The 14,679-nt window shown below is 40.8% G+C and overlaps 1 protein-coding gene across 4 annotated transcripts in view; it reads right to left on the bottom strand.

Annotated features, from left to right (window-relative positions):
- Positions 1-14,679, bottom strand: part of LOC120329838 (inactive dipeptidyl peptidase 10-like) — a 52,785-nt gene that overhangs the window by 22,500 nt on the left and 15,606 nt on the right. Inside the window, exon 1 of one of the 4 annotated variants that reach the window (XM_078118647.1) lies at positions 11,115-11,239. The exons of the other annotated variants lie outside the window; for them this stretch is intronic. Within the exon in view, the coding sequence (XP_077974773.1) occupies positions 11,115-11,207 (93 nt within the window). The 5' untranslated portion in view covers positions 11,208-11,239. Of the gene's footprint in view, positions 1-11,114; positions 11,240-14,679 lie in introns of those variants that run through there. 4 annotated transcript variants of the gene reach the window in all.

Consider the following 14,679-nt stretch of genomic DNA (forward strand, 5'->3'; position numbering starts at 1 on the left):
TTTGATCTTGCGGCTAGCATGATTGCGTTTACTAGTTTCAAAATTTTTAAGGAAATGTCTAGACTTTTAAAAAGTTCAATATTTTTTTAAAGTAAATCAGGTTGACACACCCGTCTGAACAGGCAGTAAAGGCCAATATTGCCGTTTTATCTAGCTTTAAATCTTTTCAGTATTAGTTGGTTATATAGCCCACCGGCAAAAAGTGCTGCACACCTAGGTACTAAAACGATAAAGAATTATGATGGTGCGTGACGCGGCTGTAAACGCGGTTGCCGCAGAATTTGTAGAAACTTCCATTAACTTATGAGTACCATCGCTATTTTTAACTTTTAAATTAATTAATTAATTAATCTGAATACCAACGACCTAATAAAAAAATCAATATTTCACTTCCAAACCGTTTCAACCTCCGCCTAATACAAGAGGACGATGCTCAAATATAAATGGACACGAAGCCGAAACGTACCGTAAACTTCACGACTAACGCAAACGTAACCGCCACAAGATGCGCATTTTTATATAACACCCTCGCACACAAAAATCCAAACCCATACGAAAATGTTTAAAAAAATAAAAGTGATAGCATTCTAACGAAAAATACAATCTTCAAGAACTGAAAATTTCAAAGCAATTGGTTCAGTAATTAAAGAGGAAAGCGATTTTTTACAACAAGAAGAAAAAAATAATACTAACAACAAGATCAAGAACAACAACATATTTAACAGAACAACATTTTGTACATTTGTGTCCGATGATTCTATTCTACATTTATTTTCACAAGGCTTGCCAATCTGAAGAATATTATACGAAATAACTGAGCTAAATGTATCGGAATTAGTTGAACGGTGCAGTTTTTGGCTATACTACTTAGGGATGGGACGAGTCCGGCATTACAGAGATTCGTCGAATCCGAGTAATAGGTCGAGGACTCGAATCAAATCTGCCGAGTCCGTGACGTCATAATAGAAAAACAGAAAAACAGGTTTTTGACCATGCTAAATTGAAATAAGGAATATTGGGATAAAATTATGGCCCAACCCTGACCTGGTACACATACTACGTTCCGGTGTCCGCCATCTTGGTTCACATACTTCGGGAGTACCTAAATACCTATCCTTTGAGGGTGTCCTGATGTATGGAACTCTGCTCCATACAGACACATCTCTATATAAAGACTAAAGAAAACTGAACTAATTTGAGTGAAAAGACTTGCCAATCTGACGAATTTGAACGGAAATAAATTAGCGAAATGTATCGAAATGAGTTGACTCTGAACGAATGATCTGACAGTTGCTTGTCTATAAACCTTTCAATATCGCGCATTAACGTCGAGAAGGGTGAAATAAATAGGACTTAGTAAATGAATTAAAGACAAAGACTGAAAACGCCTAAATAGATCGATTCAATATCTAAATAAATAAATTCGATAACTTTAAAATTCGCAGTTCAGGAAATATGAGGTGAACAGTTGGTTAATTAATAGTTTTCTATTCTTATTTTAGAGTTTTCGAGAATTAAATGAAGCCGTTTCAATCATACTGCCTAACTTCAACTGCTCTGAATATAGCTCTGTCTTGCAACTCTTCTATCAATACTTTTCCACTTTAAGCTGACGGATTGCTGACTATTTTTTAATTTAATCAAGCTAATCCGTAATATAATTTAAGCAATGATTCTATCCTTATGTTGACGCTACATTTATTTAATTAATCAAATCAATGAAAATCAATTTCTCATATATGAAATTGATTTCATTAAATATATGTTCCTTTATTTGGGGATTTTAAAAATATAAAAAATGTGTTTAATGTGGCACTTTTTATGACTCTTAATACGGCTCCACAGGGGCGTATGAAAAGGGGATTGAGGGCCTGGACTCCCGTTCCCCCTCAGCCATTCGAAATGTAAAAAAGTGCATTTTTCTATACCATACATAGCAATTATTCGTGGCTTGAAACGCTTTTTAGACTCTCAAACTCTTGAAACTCACGTTTTTCGTTCTTTGGACCCGCTAACTGTTTCGGTCTATTTTGGCAATTATATTTATCGATAATATATAATCGTTTGATTTTGTAACAAACCGACTCCTTATGAATTTATTCTGCACTTTTCACTACAAACCGAGCTTTGAACAAACAGCCAACAATGCAAAAGAGCTTTATAATATTTCCTATTTCTTTGGGGGGCTGGCCCAGTTAGATAAGCCGCATTATTTACTTATATATTGGCATGTGGTATTTTAATTACGTGTTCAATTTAATTCTTATATAGATTAAATATCATTTGCATTTATTTTTCAAATACTGTTTGAGCCCACCTAAGAAATAAAGGTACTCAAAGTCAAAAAGTCTCGTACATTATATCTTGCTTTGTGTAACGAAGTTGATCCAATGAAAGCTCACAAAATATACTTGCCATTTTCACGGAAAGAAACTATGCTATTCCTATATCGTCGCGGCGGTGTGGCTCAACGGGCTAAGCGTTAGGAATACGCTCGCCACCGCACCTCTAATTACTCTGCGTGGGTTCGCAGGTTCGAATCCCAAGCAGGGATGGTTATGTGCGAGAGGATTGCTGGACTCCTCGCCGTCGTTGGGTGGTTCACGTAACCGCTGGTCGGTTACGGCTTCCTCCGCCACCAAGTCCATGCTTTCGAAAAAAAAATAAAAAATACAGTAAATCTAATCCCATACCCGACTTGGAATGGTAACCGGACGAGAGGCCGTGGTTCGCCATATGAATAAGCCGTCTTATCTGCTTTCCTCTCCCCCGGGATAAATATGTAAATCCTATCCTATCTATCTTATTCTATCTCGTACAAGCATCCTTGTGGCAACTAACACATATGGATCCGAACTAGAAAGTAAACAAGAAGAAAGAACTTGCAGTTCAGTACACAATACCCTAATATCTTCTGTATATTATGAAGGTCCGGAATATTTTCGGTACGGCATTGCCTACTCATTACATCCGGGGTGAGGTCATTTCCGGTATCAACCAGGGTACTTTAACATACGATGCGAATTGCAAATATTGGAGATAAAATGGACCTTTCAATCGTTTTGATAATATTATGTTGTTAAACTTGGTGCTTTTCCTTCCGTGTTGTAAAAAAAATCGCTCTTCTCAGTAAATAATGAGTGCTCCCGTAGTATTCGTACCAATATAGCGCACAACCTGAACATAGTATGTGTACCTGGTTAAGGTTAACAGGTTGTGCGCCATCCTGGTAGGAATGCTACGGGTGCGCCGAATAATGGACCATTTGCTTTGAAATTTTCAGGCTATTCTATTTCATTTAATTCTAAATTTTCTATTCTATTCAAAATTTCGGTATATTTATATTTTCATAAAATCACGGTCTTTAATCCGCCAAGCGTGGCGGCTGTTTCCGAATTGACGCGACGCTACGCAAAATTCGGAGATTATTTGATACAGATGGGCGCGGTACGAAAAGTATTTTGTTTTGGATTTCGTGTTTAAATATATGAGCATCTTTCACAATATTTCTCCAAACTAAAGCCGCATGAACTCAGTACGAGGTCACAAACGTCCGCGGGCATGCAAGTTATCAAATATTCAACAAGTCGCCATCAGATATTGTCCGGTACGAGGCTCAGTGCATTTCAAGTTAACACGGACCGGAAACAGTGTCAGTAGCCAGATTTATTTGCAATAAAAACAACCGTTGATGGAAGAGCTCTACCATTGGACGAATAACAAATCTAAAAGCTTTTCTCTATACAAGGATGCCGTGGCGTATCTATGTAAAATGACGCCCATGGTGAAGTTTAAAATTTCACCCCCTTGATCGTTAATTGACAATTTTTAATAATCGTTGTTGTTAAAATGGATTCGGTGTACGGTATTATTTAAGAAAAAGCACGGTCTCATTTATTTTTCAAAACCTCGTACGATCAAAACTTTTAGCGTTTTCAAACGGCGCCCAGGTCACGAGCCATGGCATCCATACTCCAGATGCAACCACTGTAATAATGCCTTCTTTGCTTTTCAACATTTCTGCATTATTAAACCTATCTTGCGATTAAAACCTTGTCTTTAATCCGTTAAATCTATCTCATAATGTAATTCTGTTTTATATAGTGTCTTGCAACCTTTGTTCTTAGAACATGAATCTGTGAGCCAGCCTTTACACAAAGGAAGCTACAACTTCCAAAGAACCTCAATTATTCCTAGCCTCGAACCACCTACATCATTACAAACTCGATATCTTGCATAAGCTAAGCGACTAATGAACGGTCATAATAAGCTGCCTTAAATGAATTCCGCGTAAAGTTAAACCTTTAATAAAATAATTTTTGAAATATTAAATATTTGATCTCGGCCATGCCTATATTCATTCCTTCCCCTTTAATCATTTTCTGAGCCGTATTTATTTCACCATTCTCGACGTTAATGCGCAATATTGGAAAGCTTACAGACAAGGAACTGTCAAATGAGTCAACTCATTCTGAGATGAATGCATTCGATTAATATGGAGCGTAATAAGATTGCAGTATACTAAGTATAAAACAAAAATGCTTCTGATATTCTGTACGGATAACCTTTGCAACCCTAAAATATGAGACCATCATGCCATCAATCAATCTTACTGCATTTAAGCGTATCTCATTACAGTCTAACTTAATTATAAATTAAAGTCACCTTCCTATCAAAATTACCTGACTGCCCTTCCTCCCTCCTGTATTTGATAGGTCATCTTACTCTATTAGTAAGTCTATCCATTTTGTTGAAAACAATAAGTGACCCAAGGAAATTTTCAAGTAATCCAGTTTTGGTTCGCGACTCATATGTTGGGAAACATTGCCCTAAAAAGGCCAAGTACTTAGCTTAAAAAAACCTGTTTTAACGAACATAACCAACATACTTGAGCAAAGATGACAGCCTCTGATAAATTTGTCGTCTCGGAAAGCATCGCCCTAAGTGCTATGTTTGACAGGTTTTAATTTAAATAAACATTAAATTTTAATGCAAGGTCGCGTGGCCATAATGTGGAATTCAGTGTGTGTAGTGCAATTTAAAATTGAGCCTTGGAATGCAAATTTTATGAACTGTTGATCACAGTCTGCGACCACATCTTACAGAGTGTAAAAGTGATAATAATGAATTATATATGAAAGTTGTGGCGAGCTGCGCCAGCCTCAGTTTTTGGTGAAGGAATACAAAAGTAATCATCATAAAGTTTTATAATAACACATTCATAAACACGCAATTCCCAATTAATAGAGGTTAGGGGCATAGGCAGGAATATTCGAAGGGGTTAGGGAGGTATGTGGCTTTTCAAGAGTATTAAAAGCGTCTAAAATTACGGATGGGATACAAAAAAATCCTTTTTTTTTGCATTTTTAAAAAGGGTTCTGATTCTCAACCTCCCAAAGCTACACCCCTGTTTACGGTAACTAATCACTCCCGACATTATAAATACAAGTTTGAACGCCGCATGAATAGGATTCATCTCACACAATTTACATAATCCCTATTATTTTAGACAGTGCGACATGTGTTCCAGAAAGTAAATCCGGCCCGTCTGGTCAAATTCGGCCAGTTGGGTAATTCAATCTGGCCCGCCTGATGCTGCTACAACTAGACTGAAACCAAATATCGATGTTTTTACTAAAAATAACTCAATAAATTTGTTGAATTTGCGTTTAAATTTAGCTTTGTCACGCGGCTTATTGTTTCCCACTCTTGCCTTTGTAACACTGTAAATATTGTTCATAAAATGTAACTATTACGTCACACTTACATGGCCCGCCAGTTTAGATAGGGACTAGCTAGGGTTGCCCACCCCTGATATCGATTTAAAAATAAACTTGCGGGAAATCTTGAACTTAACTAACGAAACCCTGAGCTGCTGCAGAACCCGGGTTGAAAACTACAGCCGCACAACAACATATGAGTATTCTTCTAAAACTCTGCTTGGTGAAGTCATTCAACGCCAGATAAATACATCGACTAATCGCTCTTAAATCCTGCATCAATCTGCGCAACATTCAACGCAGAGCGTACACTCGAGAGACGTTGTTTACGTAAAGCGTAACTCACGCAAAATACAATAAAATGCATTATGCGTAACGTGCGTCATGTTCGTCGCCCACGCTCCAAACGTACAATCAATAAATCAATGCTACGTCCAAATATTTATTTAATTTATTTACAACGGGGATGGTTATTTCATTTTAACTGAGAATTCCTAATGTGTAAAGAGAAGCGTGGTTTATAAATTAATGGATTCCAACTGGTTATTTTTCCTCAGTACTTATTATTTGATCTAATTTCCTTGATACTTTATTTCTTAGGTAAAGTCAGGATATCGTCACGATTTTCGGATGGTGGACAGAGCCGTAACCAACCAGAGCATACGCGAACCACCCTCGGCGACGAAGAGCAATCCTCACACAATTAATTATCCTCCACGAGATTCGAACCTGCGAACCTATGCAGGGTAATCAGAGGCGGCAATGCGTATGGTGTGGCTTCTTGCATAGAGCCATGTTCGGTGTGACGGTTCGGTTCGGCGAACTGCAGGGTAATCAGAGGCGGCGATGCGTATGCTGTGGCTTCTTGCATAGAGCCATGTTCGGTGTGACGGTTCGGTTCGGCGAACTGCAGGGTAATCAGAGGCGGCGATGCGTATGCTGTGGCTTCTTGCATAGAGCCAGGTTCGGTGTGACGGTTCGATTCGGCGAACTGCAGGGTAATCAGAGGCGGCGATGCGTATGCTGTGGCTTCTTGCATAGAGCCATGTTCGGTTCGGCGAACTGCAGGGTAATCAGAGGCGGCGATGCGTATGCTGTGGCTTCTTGCATAGAGCCATGTTCGGTGTGACGGTTCGGTTCGGCGAACTGCAGGGTAATCAGAGGCGGCGATGCGTATGCTGTGGCTTCTTGCATAGAGCCAGGTTCGGTGTGACGGTTCGATTCGGCGAACTGCAGGGTAATCAGAGGCGGCGATGCGTATGCTGTGGCTTCTTGCATAGAGCCATGTTCGGTGTGACGGTTCGGTTCGGCGAACTGCAGGGTAATCAGAGGCGGCGATGCGTATGCTGTGGCTTCTTGCATAGAGCCAGGTTCGGTGTGACGGTTCGGTTCGGCGAACTGCAGGGTAATCAGAGGCGGCGATGCGTATGCTGTGGCTTCTTGCATAGAGCCATGTTCGGTGTGACGGTTCGGTTCGGCGAACTGCAGGGTAATCAGAGGCGGCGATGCGTATGCTGTGGCTTCTTGCATAGAGCCAGGTTCGGTGTGACGGTTCGGTTCGGCGAACTGCAGGGTAATCAGAGGCGGCGATGCGTATGCTGTGGCTTCTTGCATAGAGCCATGTTCGGTGTGACGGTTCGGTTCGGCGAACTGCAGGGTAATCAGAGGCGGCGATGCGTATGCTGTGGCTTCTTGCATAGAGCCAGGTTCGGTGTGACGGTTCGGTTCGGCGAACTGCAGGGTAATCAGAGGCGGCGATGCGTATGCTGTGGCTTCTTGCATAGAGCCATGTTCGGTGTGACGGTTCGGTTCGGCGAACTGCAGGGTAATCAGAGGCGGCGATGCGTATGCTGTGGCTTCTTGCATAGAGCCATGTTCGGTGTGACGGTTCGGTTCGGCGAACTGCAGGGTAATCAGAGGCGGCGATGCGTATGCTGTGGCTTCTTGCATAGAGCCATGTTCGGCGCGACGGTTCGGTTCGGCGAACTGCAGGGTAATCAGAGACGGCGATGCGTATGCTGTGGCTTTTTGCATAGAGCCATGTTCGGTGTGACGGTTCGGTTCGGCGAACTGCAGGGTAATCAGAGGCGGCGATGCGTATGCTGTGGCTTCTTGCATAGAGCCATGTTCGGTGTGACGGTTCGGTTCGGCGAACTGCAGGATAATCAGAGGCGGCGATGCGTATGCTGTGGCTTCTTGCATAGAGCCATGTTCGGTGTGACGGTTCGGTTCGGCGAACTGCAGGGTAATCAGAGGCGGCGATGCGTATGCTGTGGCTTCTTGCATAGAGCCATGTTCGGTGTGACGGTTCGGTTCGGCGAACTGCAGGGTAATCAGAGGCGGCGATGCGTATGCTGTGGCTTCTTGCATAGAGCCAGGTTCGGTGTGACGGTTCGGTTCGGCGAACTGCAGGGTAATCAGAGGCGGCGATGCGTATGCTGTGGCTTCTTGCATAGAGCCATGTTCGGTGTGACGGTTCGGTTCGGCGAACTGCAGGGTAATCAGAGGCGGCGATGCGTATGCTGTGGCTTCTTGCATAGAGCCATGTTCGGTGTGACGGTTCGGTTCGGCGAACTGCAGGGTAATCAGAGGCGGCGATGCGTATGCTGTGGCTTCTTGCATAGAGCCATGTTCGGCGCGACGGTTCGGTTCGGCGAACTGCAGGGTAATCAGAGACGGCGATGCGTATGCTGTGGCTTTTTGCATAGAGCCATGTTCGGTGTGACGGTTCGGTTCGGCGAACTGCAGGGTAATCAGAGGCGGCGATGCGTATGCTGTGGCTTCTTGCATAGAGCCATGTTCGGTGTGACGGTTCGGTTCGGCGAACTGCAGGATAATCAGAGGCGGCGATGCGTATGCTGTGGCTTCTTGCATAGAGCCATGTTCGGTGTGACGGTTCGGTTCGGCGAACTGCAGGGTAATCAGAGGCGGCGATGCGTATGCTGTGGCTTCTTGCATAGAGCCATGTTCGGTGTGGCGTATAAGATGACTTGTCTTAAACGCTTGAAACATTTTCAAAAGAGGGGGGTTCTGACATTTTTAATTGCCAAGTTAGACCGTAATATTTAACGAGTCTAGCGGATTCGGCGGAAAACGGTATATAGGAAGTTTCAATGGTTTTGAGGGTTTAAAAATTGCTTGAAGCTATGTGTGATACAGAAAAATGCTTTTTTCATACATGTCAAAAGGAGAGGTTCCAATCCTCAACCCCCTCCGTCTACGCTCCTGGCTTGCGAAATAAATGTTGGAATTTTATCCATCAAATTCTCTCAAATCCATGCCAGTCAAACATTCCCTAATCATGTATGCATGGGTGAGCATTATGTTATTCTGTTTGATGTTTATGCATCGATGGACTAAGTACATGCATTGTCCGCAGTTTGTTTTTACAAGTACGAGAGAAGATACATGGAAAATAGAAAAGTGGGAATTTTTTTTTTGATCGTATAATATGACTAAAAGTCATCGACGGAGTAAGCCCAATGGGCCTTTTTTATTGATGTATATTTTATAAAAAAAAAAAAAAAAAAAAAACGATATAAGAAAAACTTCCTTCAAATAGGGCCGCCCACCCCATAGAATTAATCAATCAATCATTTATTTGCAAACAAAAATCAAAGACATCATGAAAAACGTGTTGAATAATATTAAAAGCCTATATATTGTATTGTAAACGAACTTTAAATATGTGACGAGATTCGCAAGGGACCACAGGAGGCGTTTAAGTATCGAACATTACCCAATGATGCACAATAAAGGGCGCTCCGGAGGTATTCGTATCAAGATGACGCACAACCTAAACAAACCTAACCTGGTACACGGACTATATTCAGGTTGTGCGCCATTTTAGTACGAATATATTGGGAGCACCCAATAAAGTACAGACTGACTTTGAGAGAATTGTACTTGGGCACAACGTGCCAATCACAGAATCATCGCGCGACCGAACGTGAGCGAGCTACCATCTGTAATGTGTATGACCAGCTTGGCAACATAGTGCGTTTTAGTCATATATGATTGAAAAGTTGGCAACCATAAGCGTAAATCAATCGATATTAGAGCATATACCTATTCCCTCGAGATGTCGCACTCGAGAATTAGAGAGTAAGTCCGGTAAATTCTGGAAAAATGTAGAATAAAGCATAAGCAGCATTGAGCATTGCTTGTACTCAAGATTTTGTTTTGGAGAAATAGACGTGGACTGGTAACCGAACGAGAGGCCGCAATTTATCATATGATAATGTCGCAGAAAGAAAGAAAGAAAGAAAGAAAGAAAGAAAGGGGTTTGATATTTTGTCAACCAGAAAATGAGCATTGCAACAATAATAAAATATAAACAAAATACGCAAAGTTATTCGGTATAGACTTTGGGGGGGGGGGGGCTACGGTCATCAAGGTCAGAATCCCCAATATTCAGTATTTGTGAAGGGGGTAGCCAAGGGGGTTGGGGGGGTCGAACCCCTCCCCATTTGAAAGTGGAAAAAATAAACTTTTTTTGTATTCCGAAACGCTTTCATACCCTCCTTGGGACTCTTGAAAACTCATGTTTTCCGGCCGGCTTGCTTATACGGTCTAACTTGACGAAAAGCAAATTTTAGAATAACCCTCTGATCTATCTTAATATGTGTAAGATTACGTCTGTTGTGCAGATCTAAAAAAGAGGCCAACTGTTGGAGAGTGCTTTGTTAACTCTCGTTCCAGCTACTGCGCCACCTAGTTGGGCAAAACAGCTCCACGAAGATCGAGCCAAGCAGAGATTACCAGCGACATCTCGCGACCATTCATCGATGTCCCTAATTCTACACTCGTTCTAGTTGGCCTCAAAGGCGACATATAACGATTGAGAATATTGGCAATAGTAATGTACTACGATCAGTACTCAGACAAAAGCCTTGACGCCTTGCTACTACCGACTAAAGATGCTAAGTATGACTACTTACAAGTATCCGATTCTTATCCGATTCCTAATTTTCCGATCCCGATTCTCGATTTCTCGAAATATTTTACCGCGAAAACATACCCGCTCAAACAATGCTATATGAAATCAAACACGAGAGCGATGATCAAATATGTGGACAGACAAGAAGGCCAAAAGTAGTATGGCTATTCAATCTGCCACAGGAGATCAATCGCACAAAAAAACGAATCCCTCGGAACCCACAGAGACTTTTGAAATAAATAAACGTAAAGCCTTCTAGCGATAAATACATATATATATATATATATATATATATATATAAGTGACGGCCTTGCCATAAAACATTACACATTGTTTGCAATCCAAGTTTTAACCTTAAGAGTCGATTCCGATTCTAGTCCAGACTCGATTCGGCCATCCTTACTACCGACACATCAATACATACAAACTAAAAACACATATGATCATAATCTTACCATTAAGTTCCCCTGCATTTGCGCGATCTTTATCACAGGCGTAGATCTTCTGCCTCCCAGAGTAAATCGTCTCCCTCTTAGGTATTTATCCATGGTTTTACATTATTTATTTACACTAGCATACTATCGTAGCAAAGAAAAGGACAACAAGTTAGAGAGAGAGAGAGAGAGAGATAGAGACAGAGATTTATCATTTGTCAACCAGAGAAAACATAAATACATTGAAAATATTAATAAATATAAAGCAATACGCATAACGTTTCTTCGGTAAGAACTGGAGGGACCATGCGGTCATCAGAGTCAGCTCCCACCACCGTCGTGAGACAGCTTAGTTTTACCCTACTGATGTAGTGTTGTTGCGATAGTAATTCTGCTCAGTACGAGAGGAACCGCAGATTCAGACATTTGGTTCATGTGCTTGGCTGATAAGCCAATGGTGCGAAGCAACTTTGAACCAACGGATTTAATCACTAAGCAAATATGCATTAGCGGAGGTGCAATGCACTAGTGGCTAAAGCAGTAGTTCTCGAACTTGCTAATCTCAGCCAACTTTTTAGAGTTTGCCAAGTCTCGTGCCCCAGCTCAAAAATAATCAGTCAACAAAAAGCTACAAATAACAGATAGTAAGTATGTTTTAATAAAAAACACGTTGAAAATACGTGTTTATTTGAAGAAATGTAAACAATAGAAAAAAATGTAAATATCCAAAGTAAGGCGTGCACGATGAAATCTAACAAATATATTTTTTTCTAACTAACTTCACACCTCTCAAAAAATTGTCTACTGCCCCCTTGTGGCGTGCCCCATCATTTAAGAAGCACTGGGTTAAAGCATTAGACTCCACTGGGCTGGTATCACGTGGAAAAATCTATCTTTCATAAAAATAGTAGTAACATAGGTTCTAGGAAAATTCGCGGCAGGTAATTTCGACGCATAGGAAAAATCGCCGCATGAAAAATCGCCTTATTTAAAAAATATTCGTTATTTAAGAACATGCCCTAAGCTTATAAACCTGACTGTTTTATTCACAAATACTTGTTTCACAGCAAAATGCTCCTGCGAATTTTCCTATGCGGCGAAATTTCCTGTGGCGAATTGTCCGGATATGGCCACATATACAGTAGCTAAATAGCAGTTCATGCTTACACAGGGACTCGTTCAGAGCGAATGGCGTGAGCAGGCGTCTTATAAAAAAGTACTAGTTGTAAAAAAAAACTTCTTATTCAAAAACCTATATTTTCTAAGTTTTCCTGACATTGTGACTTGAATTTGAAGTTCCAACCTCTAACTACCGGTATATCCTCCACAAAAATAAATCACTATTCACAGATTTAGTGCTTGCACGTATTTCTATTTATAATTTTTTTGATTTTAGTTGAAGGTCGGGAAAAGGTAGAATGTGGAATACAATAAACCCGACTTCTTAAAATTCACTCCAGTGAAAGATCAATAAAGTTTAATAAGAGGAACCGATATTTATAGACGCACTTGGCATTAATATTGATCTGTTTATTACTCCGAAGCGGTGATTGTCAACCGGGGTTCCGCCAGTACAGTCCGGGGATTCCGCAAGTTTCCTTTGAACTATGAGAGTCTTTAACTGACATGGGCATACTACGGCCCGCGGGCCGAGTCAATCTGGCCCGCCTGATGCTGCACAACATAACTAATAATCAATTTTGATGTGCTAGCAAAAAATAGCTTAAGGATTTTGTTTAGATTGTGATTAAATTTAGTTTTGGCACGACGCTTAATGTTTCCCACTTTTGCTTTTGTAACACTGTAAATATTGCTCGTAAAATGTATATTTTCACGTCTCATTCACATGACCCGCCAGTCTGAACGGTCAAAATTGTTGGCCCGTGGCTCAAAAACTTTGCCAACCAGTGGTCTAAAATAATATTTTCATATTTTCAAATATATACTTGCTACATTTTAAACATCATTTTGTTTCATCAGTATTAAGTTTGCTTCTATATATATATTTATAGTTTATGCAATTCAGACAATAAAGGTCAAACGGACTATTGCACGGGGATTCCCCGAGACTCTGAGATGTTTCATTGGGATTCCAGTCTACCAAAATAGCTGAAAACCGCGGAAGAACTTCTCCCATAACAAAGTTACCCATTAACTTGTCTTACCTCTGTTTATTATTGAGTAATAAATGAGCATGGACATACTCTATAACAGGGCTGGACACGGTTTTTCGACCAGGCGCCGAACATTTTGGCCACCTAGACTGGCTGGCCGTGTAAGTGAGACGTAAAGAATATATTTTATGAACAATATTAGGTGTCACAAAAGCAAAAGTGGAAAATAATAAGCCTCGTGCCAAAACTAAATATAAACGAAATCTCAACAAATTCCTCGAGCTATTTTCAGCTAAGAAAAACACAATTTGGTTTTAGTTTGGTTGTGGCAGCATCAAGCGGGCCAGGTTGAATCACCCAACGAGCTGGATTTGGTCCGCAGGACGTACTTTGCCCATGTCTGCTATACAACCATTCTCGATTGCAAAAAAGCTGATTTTTTCATTGTACTGGCTTTAATCAACACAGTTACGGAGCTTGTTTCACGAGGTGAACACATGGATTGTTGTGCAAAAACGCTTCGAAATTGCTTTTCGACGCATAATCGGGTCAATTGATTTCAAATATTCATGACTAAAAGATGAAAAAAGTCGCTCGGAAGATAACACTTTATTTTTAAATTCTCCAGCTATTTCTAAATGTAGAAAGAGTACACAATGACGAGTTGCTAGGCTGTTCAAAGCTAGGCGGAGTACCATGAGCAACTATTTACCGCAAAAAGCGACATAGATGTAAGCGTAGACGAATAGATCAAAGAAGACCAGTTGTATACAAGTTTTTTCAAATCCAAATCTCAAGCTCTCAACTAAAAGTTGAAAAATTACCGATACTGACTCACTAAAAGCTGTATTTCTGTTTAAAGCTGAATAACAATTGAGTATAGTGATGTGGCAAGGACACACTGTGCCTATCCTATACTGAAACATGCTCTATGTCGACTCAATTTCATTTTAGAATAACATGAGCACAATCGATTGAGCGTCATATCTTTTGCCAACCTATCGCGACTTCTAGACCTGACCTCATATGAGATAATCTTGTCGCCACCTACTCAATTATTTATCAGTGCGACCTGATGCCGTCAACAACATCAAGCATAGGCGAAAGAACTTTGTAAACAACCGAACAGGATGACCTTGTAGTACAGACATGGGCAAATTACGGCCTGCGGGCTTTTATAATGGTGCTCCGCCTAGCTTTGAACAATCTAGCAACTCGCTTTTGCGTACTCTTTCAACAATTGGAAATACAAGGAGTCCTCGGGTTACGACGTTTGCGACTTACGCTGTTTCGAGGTTACGAACGCACTCCATAAAAATATAAAAGATAATACTGTACTGTAATATCTAAGCCTTTAAACTGGATCATTGTGATCAAGAAAATCAGTGCTTTGGGCTCATTGGTTTTCGTCATTTACATCGTACTTTTCGCATTATATGCGGGCCAAATCGAGCCCGTTGGGTAATTCAATC

Source organism: Styela clava, chromosome 12 (genome assembly GCF_964204865.1).
Source record: "Styela clava chromosome 12, kaStyClav1.hap1.2, whole genome shotgun sequence".
Lineage (NCBI taxonomy): Eukaryota > Metazoa > Chordata > Ascidiacea > Stolidobranchia > Styelidae > Styela > Styela clava.